The sequence below is a fragment of the Astyanax mexicanus genome, chromosome 9, assembly GCF_023375975.1.
Source record: "Astyanax mexicanus isolate ESR-SI-001 chromosome 9, AstMex3_surface, whole genome shotgun sequence".
Taxonomy (NCBI): Eukaryota; Metazoa; Chordata; class Actinopteri; order Characiformes; family Acestrorhamphidae; genus Astyanax; species Astyanax mexicanus.
In genome coordinates this window covers 12,439,960-12,463,604 of record NC_064416.1, presented here as the reverse complement: position 1 = coordinate 12,463,604, position 23,645 = coordinate 12,439,960, and the positions used below count along the sequence as shown (strand labels likewise).

Below are 23,645 nucleotides of genomic sequence, written 5' to 3'. Positions count from 1 at the left end.
GTGTGTACATATATTAGGGGGTTATGTACAGTAGATCACGTGGACTTGTTACGCTAACATCAGACTTACTGAGAAAACTGCAAAGAAATTTGTTCAGAGTGTCTGCTAATGCAACCATCAGCACAACACAACATGATTAAGTATAGTACGACATGCTTAATTACCTAATTGACTGGCAGCTACTCAGCTACTTCATGTAATGCAAATAGTCTGATCCAGCCAAGTCTGTCAATCAATGTCTTAATTTCTAAATGTAACCCCGCCTTCTTATGACATAGCAGAATAATGGTTTAAAAATAAATGTATAGGACAAAATATGCAAAATCTCTCAAAAGTGAAACCACTACATATCTAGTGCCTCTGCTGACTGGTTGCAGTATGACACCTAGATCTGCATATCCCCATATGTTTCAATTAGAAAATAATCCATAATTTACATCTCCAGGGTCTTAGTCCAACAGTCAGCCTTTCCCTGTGCTTATATTGGCACATTTATTTTATTGTCCTACATAAATCATTTTTTAAAACATTATTCTGTTATAGTGAAAGAAGGCAGAGTTACACTTATAAAATGTCTGACAGCCTTGGCAGGAACAGACTGCTGATGCATGGAGTAGTGGAATTGTATTTGAGCTGTCATAAATACAGTAGCTAATTAATGATGCTATTATAGATCACATGGGGTTAATGTGGTGTTGGTTGCATTAACAGATTAACAGACACTCAGGTTCTGCAGTTTTGTTCAGTAAGTCTGATGTTATCTTAAACTGGCCATTGTGATCTATGTGGTTTCTAGCCAGTCAGCTAACTATAGTGTAGTTACACATGCTGGACTTACATAGTTCATAGTATTTGTACTTGGTTGTGACCAGTACTCTCACCAAATGTGTTTTTTGGTCTGGACTGAGTTTCTCTGACAGCATCAGAAACTTGCTTTGAGGCTTGGTTTGTACTGGACCTTGTGGTCTAAATTGAAACATGACTATATACTGTGTACATTACATCCCTAATGCATTTATATATTGTCTTTCAAAGGTTTGGGCATTTCATGTATAGCTAAGATACACATCTGCACATTTTATAGCATAATTACTATTTACACACTGAAATAAACATGTAACATAAACAATATTAGGTGCTTTAAGGTAATACCAGATGTTATTTATTTACTTTTACGGTATTTAGCTTACAGAGGTGAACCAATATGGCGTCGGACGTCTTGCTCAAGGATGTTATAGGTGTTACACTGCATAGTCACCCAGAGCAGGAATTGAACCCAGTCTATCATATGTTGAGGTAGCTCACTGGCAGGTCGTGGTGTTACTGCAATGAAGTGGTGTCAGAAACTGCTACATACTGTTACCGAGTACCACTTTTAGACTGCCCTCAAAATAGCCAGTAGTCTTTTAACATACTGTTTGTTATTAAACTCCAACACCTAGTATCATCCTTTGAGCCACAACAGTTACAGAACATGCTAAATTCAGTAAGTAATTGAAATTGGGTTTAAAATGTGCGATTCCCCAGGGATGCCCAAACCTTTGTATAAGATTATGTACATACACACATACACTCACACACATATACTTATATCTATATATACATATATAGACTCTCTCTCTCACTCTCTATGTACAGAATCACCATCTTTGACTGAAGTCATGCATAAAGGGTACAGCTTCAGTTTATCTCGTGGCACGTGTTTCCATCCATGTTACATAAGAGCAAAAACCAAAGAAAAAAAACACCATCACCACCTCACACTTTATCTTTATCTTCTGTATCCAGCAAGCAGACACCATCAATCAGCACCAGACCCTTCCTTCTCCTGCAGCTAAAGCAGTGCAGTCTAGCACCAACCCATCCCCCCATCGCCTCTCCAAAAGCGTAAAAGCCATAGTCCACAAGGAGCAGCTCAGTGCAGCTGTGAGGAACCGGCGCACAGACAGACACGCGAGTGCGTAAAACTGTGTGTGTGAATGAAATAAAAAAAACTAAATGAAATGGATCCAACCATTCTCCCACTCGCGGGGGGGCGAGATTTTGAACCTGTGGCGCTTGACTCTGTAATTGCTTCCCCCGTTGTTGTCCCAAAACTCCTGCCCGTCCACGCGGTACTTGACGGCAAACTGCAAGGTGCCGCCGGCCTCCAGGAACATGGGGGTGACGATCTTGAAGCAGAACTTGTCCGTGATGCCGTCGCTCGACTCCGGCACGTAGGAGGCCGGCGCGTCCACGAAGGTGGCCCAGTTGTTGATGGTGTAGCGCAGCGTCACGCTCTTCTCGAAGGCCATGTTCAAGACGCGCACGAGCCCGGACAGGCAGAACTCGTCGGCGTCCACCCTCTCCAGCGACACGCGGAGATCCCTCACGCGCTGCATGAAGGATGGCGAGGCACACGGGTTGCTGAACAGCACCTCCATAAAGACAGACTGCGCCGAGGCTCCGGGCACCCCCAGGGTGTTGAGGTGCATGGCGCGCGCTTTCCTGAACCGGTCCGTGACGCGCTCGGGGATCTCCGGCTCGTCGGCGTCGTCGAAGTGCTTTACGGAGATGAGCTCCAGGCCCAGCGAGTCGGCGAACCTCACCTTCTTCTGGCTGGTGGGGCTCCGGCTGCGCGCAATCTCCAGCCGGGCGCGCTCCGCGGGGCTCGGCAGGGACTTGCAGCGCCGCCGCTGCGTGGGGCTCTGCGGCGGTGGCTTCAGGAACGATTCGCGCCCCCGTGGCCGCTCATCCACCACACGGATCTCCGGCGGATGACACTCACCGTTGACCGTCACCTCCTCCTCCTCGCCCTCGGCCTTTTCCCCGTCCTCCTCCATCTTTTGCGTGGTGGCCAGACTGCCGAACAGACCCGCTATACAGCTGTAGTTCCTCGGGATGCAGTTCTTAGGAGGGAGCATGACCGCGGCAGCGCACGCGGACTCGGCTTCCATATAAAACAACGCTTATTATAAGGGAGAGAGAGCGTGCGTGAGAAAGAGCCGGTTACATGCTCGTGCCTGATGAGGATGATGATGAGGATGAGGGAGGTCGTGTCTGTTCCCTGCTGCCTCTCTCTCTCTGTGCTGCTGCTATAGTCTATGGTTTCAGCCCCCCGGTCTTAAGAGACACGCCCCCTCCTCCTAACGCAGCCCCCACTCACTCCGCTGATGTCCACACTGCTGCAGGAGAACTGCCGGGTTTCCCTCCTTCCTACCTGCGCATCATCATCCCTCACAGAGAACACGAGAACACGGGCTCGTGCCGGCAGTCACGTTGGCACCAGGTAGCAGCAAAAACCTGAACTGGACTCCTCAGAGTGGAGCCAGGACTGGACCCAGAGCCTGTGTCTTTTTTAGGCTGAATGAAGACTCCCCCTTTCAAGCAAATGCTTTGAAGGTCAAGTGAAAGTGGGCGGGGCTAATAGTATTGCATACATACATATACATACATACATACGACATATGCATGTACATCACTAGATACATACTATATACATGTTCACAAGTACACATACAAGTTCACAAGCTTCTTTCAAATCCCTACATTGTAAATGAATACTGAAGTCGTCCAGACTATACAGCAACACATAAGGAAACGTGTAGTAACTTTAAAGTGTTAATCAAACCAAAATAATAAATAGGGCGGTCCTGATGAGAGCCAGTTTCATCATAATGTTTTTGTTGGTCTTTGTGACTGCACTTCAGGATACTTTCACAGTTCTTTAAATGTTTCAGATTGACTGACCTTAATTTATTATTAGGATTTTTCTTTTTTTACTTTACTTTGAGTTGAGCAGTTTTTGCTAATAATATTACTCTATTGGGCTATTCACTGTATACCAACTCTACCTCTACACAATGCAACTGATGCTCTCAAACACATTAAGAGGGCAAGAAATTCAAGTGATTAACTCTTAATAAGCCACAGCTGTTAACTGAAGGTGAACCAGGTGACTACCTCATAAAGCTGATACACTGAATACATACTTTTATAATATTACATATTTAGCACACTTAAACCATATACAGAATTACTCTCATTAAGAACAAGTTCTTATTTACAATAACGGCCTATAGTACTTTGCCAAGAAAATAAAAATAACTCATTTAAATAACCCCGCCGTTGAGGGCTGCCTCGCGGTCACAGACTGCAGAGCGGGGCGGAGCGGAGCTGACGGTCTGTTATTGGTCCCGCCCATAAGCAGCCCTTTTACCATAACCACACACTTTTTTGAATAGAGCCGAATAAAGTTTTAAAAACCGAATTCTGTGGGGATATAAAAATTTGACAATATAAGCAGAGGTTACACTAGCTGTTGCATTTAAATAATGGAGGTAGAATTACAGTATATTAGAAAAAAACGTGATTGAAAGTTGTCTGTTTTGCCATTGAAACCTATGGGGATGGGTGGAGTTACACAGCTTTCTGCAGCCGAACAGCAGGGGGCGCCCGACCTGTGGTGGCGTCACACTTTCGCGCGCGTCTTTTCCGTATTACTAGTTGCTGTGGCAACAGCTCCTCCCCCTTCCAGTGGAAGAGAAGAGGCTGAATAAAAACAGAGGGATAAATATTTCAGCACTTCTGGCTCCTGTTAGACTCAGTGTTAAACTAACTCAGCGACCTCTGGCAGCAGCACGGAGCCTGAGGAGCAGGGCAGTGTTCATGTCACTTTCCTGAACTTTAATGGTGAGTGTGTGCTGTCTAATGTTCACAATTATAAACAGCAGTTAGTGTTGTGATCTGTGTGGGCTGCTGCTGTAGAGACACTCTCTCAGGGTGCTGCTGCTGTGTTTACAGCTCGTAAAAGTAGAGCTAGATACGTTTCTGGAGGTACTTCATGGGTGCTTTAATTTGAAACTGTGAAAAAAACTTTTGAGGAACATTTTCTTCTAAAAACCTTTTCTTTAAAACACCTTTAAGGGTTCCTCCACAGCTCCAAACTGAAGAACATTTAAAATTGTCTTTAAAAAGTGTACTAGAAACTCAAATAATGCAAAGAAAACAAGTTCATATTCATAAAGTTTTAAGAGTTCAGAAAAATAAATATTTGGTGGAATAGCCCTGATTTTTAATCAGTTTTCATGCATCTTGACATGTTCTCCTCCACCAGTCTTACACACTGCTTTTGGATAACTTTATGCCACTCCTGGTGCAAAACTTTAAGCAGCTCAGCTTGGTTTGATGGCTGTGATCATCCATCTTTCTCTTGATTATATTCGAGAAGTTTTCATTTTGGTAAAAAACATCATCATTAATTGGTCTCCAAATTATTTTTCCAGAGCTGTATATGCATGTAGCTGGTTTTCATCCAGACTAAAAATTGTTTCTTTAAAAAACCTTAAAGGGTGATACGCAATATTTTCATATACTGTATATGCTAATACTGAAGCAGATATAACATAAACATTTATAAAACATAGAATTTAGGAGTAGATTAATTGAGAGAAATATAATGTTTAACAAATAGAGTTGCAACCCAGTGACACATTGGTGTTTTGGCAATTGCCGGCAGCATTAAATCATTAAAAAGCTCCCAAATAAACTTTAATAGTTTGCCATTATTGAGTGTTTTATTATTCTTGTTGATACTTTATTATTGACCTGCTTACACCTATTGGCAGCTCCTCTGGTGCTTCAGTCAATATTGGCATGAGGTTGATATGTGCACATGTTAAATGTTTATGTTGAATGTTTTGTCTTCCCTTACAGATTTCATTTTGTGGGAAGACCTACGCAATGAATAATTCCATGTCATATCAATCAGAGCATATTGATTATGACAGAACTGAGGCTTTAGACGATTCAGAATGGAACAACTGCAAGTCTCGAGAGAGAGACTATGTGAATTCTCTGCTGGATGTTAGTGAGGAATATTCTGTTAAAGAGCAAGAACCTTATGAGGTGCAGATTCCAGTGGGCTGGGAGGAAGCTGTAAGTAATCTGTGTGTTTCTTTAACTTGCTGTTCCTACACATTTAGGCTCAGTTTTCTTATACAGGCATTAAGCCTATTTATTGACCTTATTTTCCTTTCAATAGAAAATATCCATTTAAAATGCTAAGCTTTATTCATGTCTGGGAAACTGATACATTATCACTTTACATTCTGTTGTCCATTTTGCAAAAGGCTTTATAAATTACACTCTAAAAATGAAAGGTGCTACAACATTTTATTTGAGTAGTGCCATAGAAAATCGATGTTTAGTTTAACAAAGGATCTTTAAATCTCTTTAAATTCAATTTCTTTCAGCATTTAAAGGTTCTTCATACATGCATGACCTCTTTTACAAAATTTGTTCTTTATTAAACTCCAAATAGTTCTTCTACACACTACATTTGCCAGTGTTGGTGTTAAATTGACCCTGCAAATGATTATTTTTAACAATTAACCAATTTAATACTGAAAGTCTTGATTTAGCACCAACTGTTTTACTGTGTATAAGGGCTGCAAAGATTAGTTGATATTTAATAATTGACAATGCCCATTAAAAATGTACTGATTTCAAATTCTGACTATTTGTTAATTGGTAACTGCAGTGCACTACACAAAGTGCTGGGCACAGAAACACAACAGAAGAGTGGTAATTGACTCACTCACATAGTTCACACTCAACTTGGTGTGTGTCTCCAAAATGGTCCAAACACAACAGATTACATGAAAACTTTCTACATTTAACCATCATCTGGGCATTTACGGAGCATTTAAACCCCGCATCCTGTTGTTTTTTTACATTTTAAAGTAAAGAAGGGCATTGCAGAAGAATCATTGACTAGTCGACTAACCTTTTCTTTTTTTTTACACTGGTTTCATTTAGGATTTATTAGTCACTATTTGATTAGAAGCAAAAACTTGCTTTGGACCTCGCATACACAAAAAATGTATGTAATTTGTCTGCCTACTTTGGATAATGCTTGAGTGAAAATAAGTTACTCATTATTATTGTTATAATTCTATATTACCTTGATTACACAATTATTTATTACCTATATATTTTATATATTTGATGTCTGGTATATAAAGGTGACAAGGGTGTAAATAGAAAACTTTATAATGACCTTATAGCTATAAATAGTTTCCTTGTCATCAGCTTGTGACAAGGTGAGAGTGTAATAGGGGGAACTCTGACCTTTGAAGGCCAGGCCCCCCTTTCTGATAAGTGGAGCCTGAACCGAGAGATATAATGAGTTAATGGGAGGTGACGGGGTGGAAGGGTGTGGAAACTTTGTCATGGGACACCAAAGATAGAGATTGGAATTAGGACATGAGATTGGGAGCAGAGCAGGGCTCAGGCATCTCCTCTTAAACTGAAGATACACTCATTGTCAGAGTAATGGTTGCAAAAATAGTTGCGCCCAGAAGGAAGTGTCGGATTGCAGTGTTATTCAGAAGCAAGACAAAGGTCACCAGGAACAATAAATGATTAAAAATTTAGACTGATATAGGCAACACGTGTAACTCAACATGCCAGACATCTCAGCATGGTGTTTGAATATTCATGCAGCTCCTGCTGATTTTGAGATAGGGGTGGAAGTGTTGATAGCATGTCCAATAGTATCCCACACATGAGATGGCACACAAGCTCTTGAGATGGCAGCAGTTTGTGGACGAGCATTGTCCTATTGGAATAGCACACCAGAGTGAAAAAAAGGTTCAGAAAAGGCAGGACTACTGATGCAGGACCTCATTAATGTAATGTTGGGCTGTCCACAGTGCTTGTAGTGAAGACCAAAGGTGATCTGGAATCATACAAAATTGCATTGCACTCCATAACACCAGGCCTTATGGACATATGGCAACAAACCTTTGTCTTGGCTCTGACCCGCTTCTGTTCTGAGACCCTAAAACCGTTTTTATCATGATTACATATCAAGTTTTATTCCAGTCGGTTGATTCCTTCTTGGTTAAACAATTCGTTTTTTTTTACAATAAGTGTATTTCATAATTTTATTGCATTCAGTTAAAGCTCATGTTCTGTGTCTCTGTTTTGTGTTGACAGATCCAAGGATGGGGACGGTTTGCCCCACTTGCTTGCTTATTTCAAGCACAGAGAAATAGGAGGAAGGTCAAAGCAGATGCCATGGATTTCCATTGCCTTCTCTGTGCAGATCTGAAGGACCTGAAGCTGTCTGAGCTCCCTGAATTGGACTGTGCTGGCGCATCTTCTGAAACTGTCCTGTCCTGTCAGCCTCCGGAGGAACCTTTGAAAAATTCTGTTCCTTCTTCTATTGAGCCTCCAAGAAAACCACAGAGGAACAGTTCGCCTTGTTCTTCTTCTACCTCAGAAGAGGACACCTTTGACTTGTTGACTATTGAGGAGAGGAACACCAAGACTGACATACTGGAAAACAAAGCCGTGTTTGGAAGTGAACAGTTTGTACCTAATAAGACTCTACCTCAACACTTTCAGCCTACTGTTCAGTGCCCATTTTTTAAGGACAAATGTGCAGGAAAGGTTCCTCTGATAGGCACTCTGATGGTTTTACCTCCTGTGAGACCACCTTCACCTGCACATTTGAGGAGTGTCCCTGTTTCAAAGAGGAGGGAGGTTACGTATCCAAAAGCGGGAGTAGATAACCCAATTGTTGTGGGTGGAGCTACAGAAACAGCTGCTTTAAATGAGACTTTGGACATTGATGGACAGCAGGAGAAAGCTGTTCCATACCGCAGCTCACCTGTAGACCAGATTTACCAGGGAACTCTGACATCCAAGTTCGGGTCAGGACAACACCAGTATCTCTTGTCCATTCCAGTTTCCAGAAAGGGTCAGTTGCCCTTCAGCCCCCTAGAAGGAATGCTACCTCGAGCCTTGCCCATCCTCGGCCGAAACTTCAGACAAGAGATACCTTTCAGACACATATCTGGTCACAGGGCCCATTCAAACTTCAAGGCTAGGAGTCCGAAAAGGGCAGAACCTGAGCTTCCAATGCTGCTGGGCACCAGAGTGGCTATACCAGTGTCTGCTCATCGCTTGCTGTGAATACTGATCACTGTATGCTTGAAAAAAAAAACTGTCCTTACAAGTGATATGCACATGCCATTACATGTGTTGGTGATTTTTTTGTAGAATATTTTTGTAGTTGGGGTTAGGGCTGCACAATATATCACTTAAGCATCATAATTGCAATGTGCATAAGTTACATCACAGAAATTGCAGTGTAAGGTCCCATGATTTTTGCAATGCAGAGAACATGGATAGAACCTTGAAAAGTAGGCATATACTGGATTTTATATATAAAGAGCTATAGTTATAAAAAAACAAACAAAAATAAATTCACAATGGATTTGGGAAAAACAAACTTGCTTAATCCAATATAAAATTTAGCTCTATTTTTATTTTTATGACATTTCTTACGAAGGCAGGTTATATTTCATATATGAAACATGAAATGCATTATTATGGGTTTATATGTTAAATCACTTACATCTTATGGGGGTGTATATTCTTTCAGGTAAAAAGTGGTGAGAACAAGAAACTACATCAGATACGACACCAAATACACCAAATCTGGTGCTCACTGTTTTTTTTATCAATAAAATACCTCTGGAAAAAAGGGTTATTTTTAATATACCAATATACAGCTCTGGAAAAAATAAGAGACCACCTAAAAATGATGAGTTTCTTTGATTTTACCAAATCATCTGGAATATAATCAAGAAGAAGAGGGATCAAACCAAACTCATCTGCTTAAATTGAAACTGTGATTAAGACCAGGGTTATTCCACCAAATATTGAATTCTGAACTCTTACAACGTTATAAATATGAACTATACCTATAAATTACAAAATCAGAGAAACTGATTCAGAAACTGAAGTGGTCTCTTAATTTTTTCCAGAGCTGTATATCGCAAAGCAACAAAATATTGCAACATCGTGCAATATCAGCCCTGTGCAGTATAACAGTGCATCACACTGACATTAACATCCATGTTGACATCACATTAAAGTTGCAGAGTGGGTTATGCAAGTGCAGCAGAGCAAAGTGTATAAATGTTGCCAAACCTACTGTTAGAGCCGCAAGAGGGGGGACCAACTCCCTACTAATGCTAACGCAAATGGGTTTAGAATGGGATTTCATAAATGCTTATGTAGTTGCAATGTGTAAGTGTCCCAATACTTTTGTCCATATAGTGTATACTGTTGAGTTATATTGTGGTTAGAGCTGGTTAATAAAACTCAAATGCTTTTGTTGTACCAGCCAAATTCCTAATACCAGTACCTAACAAGTATTAACAGCTCCTGTTGGTCAATAGCATGATTGTTGATTCATTTTGTGTATATTTGTGTAAAGTTTTTACAAGTAGGTTTTTGAAACGTGCATTGGCCAGCTGATATATCAGGGTGCAGAGGGTGTAATTATAATTTTTTTTAATGAACAGACAGCTTATACATACTGGTGATTGGCTGTGTAAATATTGTCAGTGCTTCTTGACTAGATTGCATCCATTTCAGTCAGTCAATATTTTAAGGATGCTCCAAAATACAGCTTTATGGCCAAAATGTGTTTTGTCTGGCTTTTTAAAGACAATCTCATTACAACAGACATACCAACAAACAATGTTATTAGTTTTCGGTATAAATTATTCACTTGTTTTTGGACAAATAATTTAGATTGCAGAATATTTTTCATAGTAAACATCCAGTTCCATTATTTTACACTCTGTAATGACTTCGGATTTAAACGCAGAAATTAGTATGGACCAGTTTGGAATGTTGCCCAGCCTTAATCATGGAGAAAATTTAGAGCATATGCTCTGCCATATGAATGCACTCACAATTAATTTGATTTGAACTCGTAGCTCTATTCGCATTCCACATCATATTGTACATTTCTTTATTTAGAATGTTGTGAGAAAATCAAATCCTGAACACAGTATTCTTATTATTTTCCAAATCGATAAACACGTTCAATTGTTTGCCAATAAACACTTTGCTGCAGCTGTGGATAGTTACACACTGTGTATATAAGAGATCATACGCATCATATGGCAGATTTAATACTATTAAAGATTAGATAGGCCATACTCTGTTGATTAATAAGTCCCACAATTATCCAGACCATAACATCTAATAAGTTTAATAATACATAAACCCATAAACCACAAGATACTAAGAAAATCTACTGCCAGTAGCCATTTAATAACATTATCTGGACTTAGAAGATAAAATGTAGTTAGTTTGAAGGTTTTCTTAATTAATGTTAGCTAAAGCTAAACAAAATGGACTAATAAAACTGATACACAAAGGATGGCAAACTAGAACTTGTACACTGCAGATGGGAAAACAGAAGTTTGAAAGCATTGCAGCCTAGCGTTCAGTATGTGTGCACGCTGTGTTTAAAGCTATAAACCCACTAGCTTCCCAAGAGAGCTTTTCCAGTTTCCCAGCAACTGAAATGCCCACAAAGACTACCCACAATCACGAGGTCTGAGGCTCCAGGGCTGCACTTATGCATTAAGTAGTGACTAAAGACAGCAGGAGAAGTCATTGTATAAGCATGTCAAAGTCACAGGACATTTATAAATACAGGTCTCGTCACAACCAAAAACAATGGGTCACATTCTACAGTACACAAATCAGCCATAATATTAAAACGTCCTGCTGAGTATTGTGTAGCATTATCATTTGATTCTGTATCACCATTAGTGAGCTTTGTGTGCCAAAGACCCTACTGTTGGTTCACAGGTTGGTTTTCTTGGGTAGGTGCCGGTTACCTAGGGAGTAAAAACACAGGGCATCTTACGACACAATATATTACGATACACTGACCATTATACTGTGATTCTGATCTACACAGAATACAGCAAGACACTTCACAGCGTCTGTTTTACTGAATAAAATACTCCTAAATAATCAAATACGAGAATTTTTTTTCTTGGTGTCAAATTCACAGAATTTGACAATCTTTACCACAGGTTTACCCAATTAATTTGATTAGCTTCACCACATGGTGCAAGGAAGCAGCAAAGGGTACAGTCTAAGGGAGTTAAGAGGACCTTTGTTTCAATAAAAATATAGAGGTCTGATAACACATATCAACTATGTATTTCAAATGAAAAAAAGAAAGGATATCAAAATTTCATCCTAGCCCTATTATAGATAAGAATATTAATCAAATGGTAACACATGACCAGTGAAAATTACATTTAAAAATAATATGTGGTCCTGGTAATAACTGGTATATTTAGTTTTTAGACATTATTACTAGCAAAAATGTCATAGTTGATCAATACAATCAAATCACTAGTTTCTACTAGTAAAAACTGCATTACAAAACATGTAATGTGAGTGTTTACTAGTAAAAATCTGTTTCAACTTTAATCTCTGGTGGCATTTTGGACTGAAACACCTCACTAGCTTGTAATAGTAGTTGTATTATGTTTCAGAAACAATCAATCATATAACATGCAAATAATACACAAGTCACAACACTCCAATCTTCTCAATAGCACTTTATTTTGAGCATCTGCTGCAGCATAGCCTAAACAACAGAAGAACACTGACGGGGTTAAGCTGGTAGCCCCTACCAAACCCTTAAAAAAATGCACATAACTTAAGACATATCTCCGATAATCGCCTGAAGTAACTGAAATCAACTTAAGGGACACGTTCTTGGCACAAACAAGACTGCATGCACTCACTCTCTACTAGGAACCAGAGTGTAAGTTGACAAAATTCAAGTAATCTATAGCAATACGTATTTGTTTTTCCTGCTAGCATCTTAGCCAAGTTCTAGAAATAGTATAATAGCAGATCAGTTTGGATGCTCTATTGGCAGCTCTATTTATGTTAACAGATACACTGGTTGAATGTAAATGCCTGCACTGGTTGAGCGTGAAGGAGAAAAAAAAAAAAAAAAACTATACGTAAAACCTTTTGGTTACAATGCTGAGGAGAGCTCGCATAAATGGGCACAGTGTCATTTACATTCTGCAGCTAGAGAAAGTCAAATCTAGAGATATATGGCCAGGACATACTGGCCAAAACATGGCAAAGCATACTAGTACAAGAACAAGTACTTACACATACTGAAAAATAATATGAGTCTAAGGCGGGCAACAGGTTTCCGTGCAATATAGTGAATAAACAACTTAAATAAATAATGAACACAGAAGATTATACAATTAATATTGTAAAAAAAAAGAAAATGGAACCAAAAACGATAAAAAAAAAAAATACAAATAAAATTAAAAATAAACAGAAGACATGTGTCCTAATATTAAAGCAGCGGTGCACCATACTTTTACATCATCAAAATGTACACATGGTCACTTTTTACTTAACACTTAAATTAAGGCACCAACAAAAAGCCAAACATGAATAAATCAATTCAAAATAAACAATGCTTTAAAAAAGAAGACTAAATACACATTCAGTGGAAACAATACATGCGCCCGATAAATATTAAAGGTTTCAGTTTACTGTAAACAATTGTGATTTGCATGTTAATTAAATTACTCACAGTACAGAATGCAAATCATAGCATAAGACCATTAACTGAGTTCAACTGTTAAAGGAAACATATGTTTAACATTTGTAACATGCATAAATAGGCATCCTTCAGGAGAACCTAATTCACAGATGTTTAAAAGAGTGTGATTAATTAATGCTAATAATAATAATAATAATAATAATAATAATAATAATAATAATAATAAATCTGTAATATACTGTAACAGTCAATACAAATTATCTGCATGACCTGTAGTGAACCAAGAGCACAGTTTACTCACAGTGACAGTTTTCTTGAGTTTAGAGTCTAGACTATTGGACACGTAACATAAATTTTGCACAGACAGAAGACTAACAACCAAGGCAAAAAAAATAAGAAAAAAAACAAACAAAAAAAGGCCCTCACAAACCACGGAAGCCATATCAATCCAGAACAGCCTATTGATGAGCCTATTGATTTCACAAGATATGCTGTGGTACTGAACGAATGTACATTTTCTAACTGTTAGATTTGCGCCACACCGAAATATTACTACTACTAGTAGCACCGTCATCATACCACCTATACTTATACAGTACATTCTCTCCTACTGAGAGGTCAATGAACTAATGGACTAATGAGTAAACAAAGCTCTCTGATCAATTAGAGTACGACAACAATGTGCAAATAAAACGTAATAAGGTATCACGCTGAAGAGTGGTCTGAACTAACGACAGTCGAACGATAAAGTGCAGCTAAACGTCTACGTACTTGGAATAGCGACTTATAGCAAGTTTTTTGACAGACATTACTCATCATGGAATGACTTGAGATGCTGAAGGACTACTACCAAGCAAGCTCTTAAAAGCGCCACATTGTCACAGGTCCTGCCAGACAGAGCGGGTCTTGTCTTAACGGTGATGAGTGTTTCGGAGAACTCTATCTGCTGGCCCTCAGCCTGTCTGGGTGAAACAGTCACCAGACACAGCTCCTTTCAGAACGTAGCCCAAACCGCACCGGCCGCAGGGGAGCCGAAACGGCCAAGGGAGCTCAGCTGTTGGGTTTCTCGGAGTGTTGAAACAGAGAGAAGAGGTCTTCACTGGTTTGGGTTTCAACAGAGCTGAAATGGGACTCCATGTTCCAAGCCAAGTCTGCAGACAGGAAATCATCCATGACCGTCTGAGTCTCGTTGCTAGTTAGAAAGAGTTGGCCCAGACTAGAAGTGCTTGAGACCGTCTGAGTTTCTGTACTACTTAGCCTGACCTGACCTTCATGGGAACAAGACATGGGCAAAGCAGGAGAAGCAGGAGGAGGATGAGGAGCCAGTGGCCTGGTATCAGTCTGGGTCTCTGTGTCCGAGGACTCTGTGCTCATATTGAAGCTGGAGTGTCTGAGGATGCTGCCCAGGGGCATATGGCCACCATGGTCAAGAAGGAAGTTTAGATCTGTCTGGGTTTGGGTATCAAACATTTCCAGCTCCAGATCATTTGACGATTGATCCCTTGTGCTGACATCACTTTGGTGGCTGTCACCAAGAAGCAAGAAATCAGTTTGCGTCTCAATGTCGAGAAGCTCCAAAGGGGTCTCTGAGTTAAGGCCGCCCAACGCACTCTCGTCAGTCTGAGTCTGGATATGGGTTGCATTGAGGAAGTCCTCAAAGTCAAAGTCAATTCCAGTATGCTGCTCTTGCACTGGAACCAGGCTTGATCCGCACCCCGGCGTTCCAGCTGCCATGCTGTCAGAAAGAATGTTCTCAAGGTCACTGAAGAGATTCATGGTCTGCGTCTGGTTGTCGGCTACCGTGTTCTGGTGCAAGATGTCCCTCTGGGATCCAAAGCACAAGGACTGAGCCGATCTGTCCTCGAAGAGCTCTGCTTCTGTACCCATGGGATCTTCGTCATCAAGTCCATTTGTACCGAAAGGTCCATCAGGTACTGCGGTCTGTGTAGAGACACTACACAGCATATCAGTGTCAAAAAGGTCTGTGCACATTATAGCTTGGTCCATCTGTGTTCTAGTCATTGGCGCTGCCGTGCAGCAGCTTGTTTGAGTTTCTCTTGTTATGTTAAAAGAAGAAAAAGGCAGTTGACTGAAAGTGTCTGTTTGCGCCCCTATGGACGACGTGACCCTGGCTTTTAAGGGGAACGTCTGGGTTTGGACGCTGATGGGTAGCTGGATCTGAGCACTGACGCTAATGTCAGTTTGAGAGCAAGAAGAAACTGAGGCCTCACTTATGGGGGGGATGCTGACTCCTCCAACAGATCCCTTGCTGAGGTACGAGGTATCAGTCTGAATGTTTGTCGAGGTGCTTTTACTTCTAGATCCCAAGTCGTTACCTGACTCGCCTACTGAGACCAGACTCTCTAGGTTGACTTGAATCCCTGTGCTGATGGCATCCAGGCTGGACCTTGAAGCAGGCATGGTGTCTCTGAAACTTACAGTCTTAGTGTTCAAAGCAGGAACCATTGCCCCAAGTGACTGAGGCAACAGGTGAACAGTGCTTACGGAGCCCTGCACATCTAATGCCAAGAGCACAGACCTCAAGGCACTGCTCTCGGCTGAGGGGAGCAGAACAGGCAGGTGTGCGAGCTGCATCACAGGGACGTTGACCAAAGCCACTTTAGGCTTGGGCAGGAGAAGCTTTTGAACATTTTTTGAGTGAATGGGGATGTGTCGTGGTGAATCAGGAGTTTGAGAAGCTCCTTCTGTAGGGACTGCTCCTTCAGCCATTTCGTAAGTTTGTTCGTTGGGCCTCACTTTCGTTGTGCTGCTTGACAGTCTCTCCATTTTTCTTTTCTTCACTGGTGGATATCTAGAAAAGGAATGGTTGTTATTTATTTTGCATTACTGTTATGTTTTGTGCATATACAATATATACACTATATGACCAAATGTTGGTGGGCAACCATTGTTGACACAGATTGGCAAATGCAAGAAGACAGTTTTGTCAATAGTCCCAGTAGTGAAGAAGCATTGCCAATTAAAACAGGACTTAGATAGGAGCACAAACATGAATCCTTTGACACCATGCCTAATGCCAGGTGTTGGTTACATGAGGTTACATCTTCTTTGGAATTATTGAGTTCCAACAAGTACTTTTGGGATGAGCATACCTTAAAATATGCTAAAGCATTTCAAACATGTTTGTACCTAAAGAGCCAGTTTCCTGACCATTAAGACTAGTCTTGAACTAGTTCCACATTACCGGTGTTCTTTGGGAACCTCATGGCCTGTCCTGTAGATATGTGACAAGAGTGCAGCCCTGCTTGCATACGGACAACCACAGGTACAGCTGTAGGTCCTTCCACAGTCTTCTGCATGCCTCCTGAGGTCCCATTCTGTGCTGTACCCATTGCTGCACTTCACACATTTGTGCTTTTTCTCTGCATGCATCTTCATAAAATGCTAGATTAGATAAAACAAAACACAGTGAACTGTGAACATTAATATCACCACTTAATATTGGTTGTACAAAAGTGTGTGTGTGTGTGTTACTGTGGCAACTGAGATTACCTGCTTAACCAGGGCAAACTGGGAGAAGGGTCTGTTTGGTCCTCTTGGACAGCCCTCTATTGGACAACAGTAGAGCTTCTGTGAACCTTTTATATCCTTCCTCACAGTAGGGTTCACAAGACCCTCCTAAAAAGAAAGAGATAGATGGACAACATATAGTAAGAAGGATATGCCAGTAGATGATGTACAAGAGCACCAGGATCTCAGACCAAAAGCCATGCCTTGTTCTTTCCATTTGTCCACTCCTTCCATGCAGAACCTGACTGCTGTGTCTGTTTGAATTGTGGCTTTAACCCTGCCAAGACCAGAGGTTAACATTGCAACTATCCTACTGCAGATGTTAGATGTCCGATAGCATTGTGGCTTCAACGGGCTAAGACTAGTTTTAGCATTGCAACAAACCCACTCCAAACTTTCAAAATTATTTACCTTTTTTTTTTTTTGGTAGAGGAATATTTGGGCAGCTCAACTAAATGTTTCATTGTGCACTCTCTGTGCTATGTTATATGCACAGTGTTGTGTGGGCAGTCATTGTCTCTTATCTCTTCAGGAGGACCCAAGTTTCCACAGGGCGTGACTAACATTCTTAAATGGCCAGACCAGCAATAGGCACAAAGACCAGAAAACATACAATATGACTTATTTTATACACAGAATGCCTTTACTACATCTTTACATATCATATAGAAAGTATTTGTTTAAAGCTATATTAAAGTTCAAAATGTCACATGAAATGCAGAGGGAAGGCCAACAATATCACAACACAACTAGTGTGTTTGAGGGCCAAGTTTTCATCCAGATTTCCATATGAAGAAATGTTCTGTAGGAGATGCTCTGTGCGTGAGTCATTCACAACTGCCAACCTACCCAACAATACAGAGTATTAATAAGAGTATGAAGTGCTGCTCTCAAGTGAGCCACGTTCAAATTAACATACTTACATAAGCCTCTCTAGAGCTCATCAGATCACCAGTATCTTTTTTAATCATTAAAAACATGGTTATACAGTATAATATTGTCTTAAAATGAACTATTTTCAATAAAATCTCATTGCCATTTAACCAAACTGCCAGTAGTCACTGGGATTGTTAAATCAGTTGATATTTCTGAGCAAAACAAATACTTGCCAGCTGTGTTTGTAGAGCAATGCATGTGTGAAAACAGGAATGCATGGATAAACTTGCCTCATGCAGACACTGAAAAAAAAGGGGCTAATATTTCTGCACAGCGAGCACGGGTCTGGCTCTTATGTAACTGAAGCAGGTGTGCATGGAATTAGCTAAAGAATTCAGTAGCCCTCAACATAGCTGTGGGCCTTAAGCCATAGCTAAACACAACATATATCAGGTCACATAATTCTCTAAATAGTTATACACACCAAACAATAAGTCCATAATGGAATTATTGTGACTTGATTTTACTTTATTTAATGTATAATCCTATCACAAGGTTGAGAGATAGTAGAAATATTCAGAGGGTCTGAGCTTTTCAGCTGGGCTCGGAAGGTAGAAAGTGAGGTGATGTCTGTGACATCAAAAAGTTGTCCCTCAGAACACGAATCAAGACTACAACACAGAGTAGAAGACCTTAGAAGTGTTGTTTTATTAAGCTGAGGAGCACAACAGTGTAAACAAGGGAAATTGAGCTTCATATGCAGCAGTACATTTACTGCCCTAAAGGGAACGGTGCTCCAACACAAGCTGCTTAATGCCTCAGGACGACTGTGGACGCCAGACTACAGAGTACAAGTAAAAACTGCAGCCATAGGCTCTAATCATCAATACTACTTAATGCATTAGCATTGCCCTGCTTCCCTGTACTGTTCTGCTGACTAGGGTCGCGTTACTCATGCTGTCAGCCCCTAAAGCAAGGGTGAATATTCAAAGAGTTCTCCTTCACTGATGCTCTTTTTCTCATATTCTCTCTCGGTCACTCTCTCCACCTCCCGCCAGACTGACACTCTGCCCCACTCAACCATATCGAATAACCAGATCAGACATGTTCATGCCTCTCTGTTGTGTTGGACAGCCTGCTCTCCTGGCAAAAACACAAACAAACAAACAAACAAAACAAAGTGGAACATGACAGAGGGTCATGTTAATCTGAGGCATGGCTGAGTTTATTAATGTCCAAAGTGAAAGTGAACTGCTCTTGCATCAGAGCCGGTAAGGTTTAAGACTTATACAGAGGAAAAACACAGGGATTGACCCCACAACCACAAGCCCCCCGACTTGTGCAGCCCATACACTATTTGCTCTACCACAGTGCCACATCTATACATACTGTAAATATATTCATACATATTACAGATGCACTGATTTCTCGACACTGCGCCACATCAAAACAGTCAAAGGTTTGGACACACCTTCTCATACAATGTTTTACTTTATTTCTTTAATTTATTTTCTACATTGTCAATTAATATTAAAGACATGAAAACAATTTCATGGGAAACAAAAGGGACACATATGGAATTACGTAGTAAACTAAACAACAGTTTGTTCTCCACATCCCCTGATCTAAACCTGATGAACTGAGATGGTGATTTAAGATGATTTGGGATGAGCTGGAGCTTCACAGCATGAAGAAAAAGCAGTTCAGGAGCTCCAGAAGACGCTGAGAAAACTATTCCAGGCAACTCTCCCTCATGAAAACACTGAGATTAAAATACCTAGTGTGTGCAGATCTGTCCTGAAAGATAAATGTGGCTCATTCTGCTTTGACATTTTTTGTTTACAAAATAATTTGATACGTGTTTTTGTATAGATTTAATGTATATTTAAAGACACTCTTAAAATAAATCCTTCATTCCTCAAAATAATAAAACAGTATCTCACAATATGCCTTAGTGTCTTAAGTTATTGACATAGTATCTCAAAAATAATAAAGACAGTATCACAAGACATGTCTTCTTGTCTTTAAATCAAGATGCTGTGAAAACTAATCCAGGCAACTCTTCCTCATGAAGACACTGAGATTAAAATACTAAGACTGTGCAGATGTCCTTAAAGATAAATGAAGCGATTCTAAAGGATAAAACATAATCTGGATTGTTCAACCCTGTTTTTTGTTTTTGTTTAGCATGATTTTGTACAGTTTTAATGTCTAAGACAGTCTCAAAATAATAAAACAGTAATTCTCAATATGCCTTAATGTCTAAACATAGACACAGTATCTAAAAAATAATGACAGTATCTTAAAACATGTCTTAGTGTCTTAAAATCTAGACACTGAGAAAACTATTCCAGGTGTGCAGATCTGTCCTCAAAGATAAATGTGCTACTTAGAAGAACCTGAAGTGTAAAACATGTTTTTTTAACAGTTTTTGTTTAATTCTGTATGTGTTTCTCTACAGCCTTAATGTCTAAATGTTATGAAAACATATTGAAAACATATAAACAATGTGAACTTGACAGGGACTGTACACACCAGACTAGCTAAAGCAGTGCAGTACAGTTGTAAACTACTGCAGTGCCTCCACTGGGCTGAACTGAACTAGCTAGGTTAACTACTGAAGTGGTTAAATGGGAGTTATGAATGCTTTTTAAATCACGAATAACTCCTTAATACGTTGAAATAACATCAGAAAATGAGAATAAATGTTATGTCAAGTGTCTATTTTGCTACAGCTGGGTGGTCAGTTGCCATATATGTGGTATGGACCTAAATGATAGGTTAGCTAATAGCTAGTAACATTCGCAATGCGGTACTCTGACTGATGTGTGCGATTTATTATTAATAAAATAAACATGACGAGGCAATAAACAAGAGTCTAAACAAGAGTCTAATATAGCTTAATACTAATCAATATCTTTAATTCTTTATAAAACTGCCCCAAACGGTCAGACAGCAAGGGAAACAGCCAGCTAACAACTCCCCTTTAGCTATGTTAGTTTATGTTAGCTAGTGTTAGCTAGGTAACTTCCAGCAAAACAACGCTGTCACACGCAGCTAACGTTAGCCAGACTCCAGGCTAAACCCTGGACACAATCTGCCAAAATAGGGCTGACAATGTTAAACACCGCCATATCCACCAGCACCAGACCCCCAGACCGCGAACTGGAGTCCAGATACCCGGTTCAGGAGCTGGAAGGCGGGCAGCTCTCAGGCCGGTGTTGCGTCCAGTTGTGCTACCCATCGATACGTGCTTCTTAACTCCAGTGCGCATGCCCAGACCAATGTTACATTTTGTTTATGTGTTTCATGGTAGTTCTCCTAAATTTTAATTGGGTGCACTCAACAACCTGAGCCCTCTTTTGTCATTGACTTATGTCAGTTACAAATGTGTAAATGGCAAATGAGTTATAATCATCTCTATTAAGCATTAGCTCTATCTGATATACTGATTCAGGCTTTTCTAATATCCTACCGAGTTTATTTTTCCCAAATACTGAGCTTTTTCTAGCATTTTTAGGTTTAACCCTTTCAGACCTCAATTAGGTTCCAATGACAAAAAAATAATTTAGTCTGTAATGCACAAGACACTAACAGTTACCATCCTAATATGAATTTATATTAAAATAAATCAAATTGGCCATTTTTTCCCTTAATATGATAATGTTTTAAAGTAGTGAAAATAAGCTTGCATTACTTTGCCTCATTTGTTCTGTAGTGCTGACATGCCCTAATGTCGCTGATTTATTTGGCTAAGCTACTGTTTAATTGGCTGGTTTATGATGGACAACATGTCTCAATTAATTGAAAAAAAGAAACTACATTGAAAATGACGCAGGGTTTGAAAATGATAAATATACACTATGGTAGCACAGTTTGACAGGGTAGCAGAATTCGACGGAACACCGGCTCCGCTCTGTTAGCCAGTTACCTTCACTCTGTGGGACTTCACCAGGTGCATGTTGAGCGCCGGGCTGTTGGGCAGGATCTTGCCGCATCCCTCCACCGTGCAGAGGATGTTGGTCCGCACCTCCTTGGTGAGCTCCGTGATGGAGGGCCGGATGATCTCCCTGGGCTGGCCCGACGGCTCCTCGGGGGCGCTGCTGGGACGCGGACCCGAGCTGTCCGCTCCGGGGGCGGCGGCCATGTTTCAGCGCTACAACGAGCAGCAGCGCGCAGCGCACCTTTAAAACACACACAGCACTTCCGGCAGCAGCGCTTAGCAACCGCAGCTACATCCGCACACCGGCGCGTCCTAGCAACAGCCTGCGGGTTAATAATGTACAAATGTGTTGTTAAAAGTGTGAATTATTATTATTATTATTATTATTATTATTATTATTATTATTATTATTATTATTATTATTATTAGTATTATAAAACTAATTACCTATGATATAAAAGTCTATACCAAATAACAAATCCTAAAACATCTCAAAATAACAAGAAAACATCTCAAAACAACGAGAATCACAGAATATTGAGACAGTATCTCAACATCAAGATTTAGTATCTAAAATTACTGAGATGTAGCTCAAAATGATGCCTTAATATCCTAAAATAATGATACAGTATCTCAAAATAATGAGACAGTACCTCACATGTCTCAAAAATACTGAGATACTATCTCAAAAAATGTCTTAATATCTCAAAAATAATGAGACACTATCTCACAACATGCCTTAGTGTCTCAAAATAATGGGATAGTATTTCAAAATAATGTTTTAATGTGACAGTATCTGACAACATTGAAATGACAAATTTTCTTACAAAAACAACTTAGTATCTTAAAATAATGAGACAGTATCTCACATGTCTCAAAAACACTGAGATACTGTCTCAAAATAATGAGACAGTATCTCAAAACATGTCTTAGTGTCTCAAAATATTTAGATTGTATCTCAAAAGAATAACAGTCCCTTACAAAGTTTCTCCAAATAGACAAACTATCACAGAATATTTAGACAGTATCTTACATGTCTCAAAACAGTGAGACATTATCTCACAACATACCTTCATGCCTCAAAATTACGTTTTAGCATCTCAAAATAATAACATATTTGAACAAAAATAATACAAAACTTCACAATGATGCCTTAGTTTCAACAAAGTAATAATTATTTACATTACATTACATTACATTACATTTGGCAGACGCTTTTGTCCAAAGCGACTTACAATAATGAAGTACAAAAGTAATAGGAATTAAGATAACCCATTTTTAGATAGGGCTTAAAGGAGGTCAAAGGGAAATAAAGGGATAGAGAAGTGAAGGAGGGGAAGAAGGAAATGGGGTTAGAACTAGGTAGTGTGTTAGAGGTGTTAGGAGAGTAAGTGCTCTTTGAAGAGCTCTGTCTTCAGGAGTCTCTTAAAGATAGTGAGAGATTCTCCTGATCTGGTAGTAGAAGGGTGTTTGTTCCACCATTGGGGAACTCTGTATGAGAACAGCCTGGATTGCTTTGTGTGAGTGTTTGGCAAAGCGAGGCGACGTTCATTGGAGGAGCGCAGCGGCCGGGAGATAGCGTAATTATTTATTGTCTAAAATGATACAAGTATCTCAAAATAATTACATCAATAATAATATTAATAATAATAATTATAATAATAACCTAGAGTAATGACTTAGTATCATAACATAATAAATTAGAGATATTGTAATTTACTTAATGATAAATATTTAGATTTATAAATAGAGTTTAGTTATACACTAAAGATTTTTTGCGATCTAAAAATAAATGAATTAAATTAGCAAAAATGTCTGGGATTTGGCATTTGCTTCCTGTTAATGTGAGCTCTTCTCTAATTTCTATAACCTTTATAACCT

The 23,645-nt window shown here is 39.8% G+C and overlaps 3 protein-coding genes across 3 annotated transcripts; 1 reads left to right on the top strand and 2 right to left on the bottom strand.

Moving 5' to 3' along the window:
* Nucleotides 1-11: 11 nt before the first annotated feature.
* On the bottom strand, nt 12-3,094 carry LOC103034771 (protein phosphatase 1 regulatory subunit 3E). Its single transcript, XM_022679500.2, has one exon. The coding sequence runs from the start codon at nt 2,934-2,936 to the stop codon at nt 1,995-1,997; it is 942 nt and encodes a 313-aa protein (XP_022535221.1). The 5' UTR covers nt 2,937-3,094; the 3' UTR covers nt 12-1,994.
* Nucleotides 3,095-4,474: 1,380 nt separating this feature from the next.
* Nucleotides 4,475-10,179, top strand: si:ch73-103b9.2 (uncharacterized protein LOC100150067 homolog). Its single transcript, XM_007244009.4, has 3 exons — nt 4,475-4,671; nt 5,695-5,916; nt 7,981-10,179. The coding sequence occupies exons 1-3, from the start codon at nt 4,669-4,671 to the stop codon at nt 8,959-8,961; spliced, it is 1,206 nt and encodes a 401-aa protein (XP_007244071.3). The 5' UTR covers nt 4,475-4,668; the 3' UTR covers nt 8,962-10,179.
* Nucleotides 10,180-12,416: 2,237 nt separating this feature from the next.
* atmin (ATM interactor) lies at nt 12,417-22,029 on the bottom strand. Its single transcript, XM_007244010.4, has 4 exons — nt 21,753-22,029; nt 16,928-17,053; nt 16,620-16,819; nt 12,417-16,226 (listed from the first exon to the last, which is right to left on the bottom strand). The coding sequence occupies exons 1-4, from the start codon at nt 21,966-21,968 to the stop codon at nt 14,465-14,467; spliced, it is 2,304 nt and encodes a 767-aa protein (XP_007244072.3). The 5' UTR covers nt 21,969-22,029; the 3' UTR covers nt 12,417-14,464.
* Nucleotides 22,030-23,645: the final 1,616 nt, after the last annotated feature.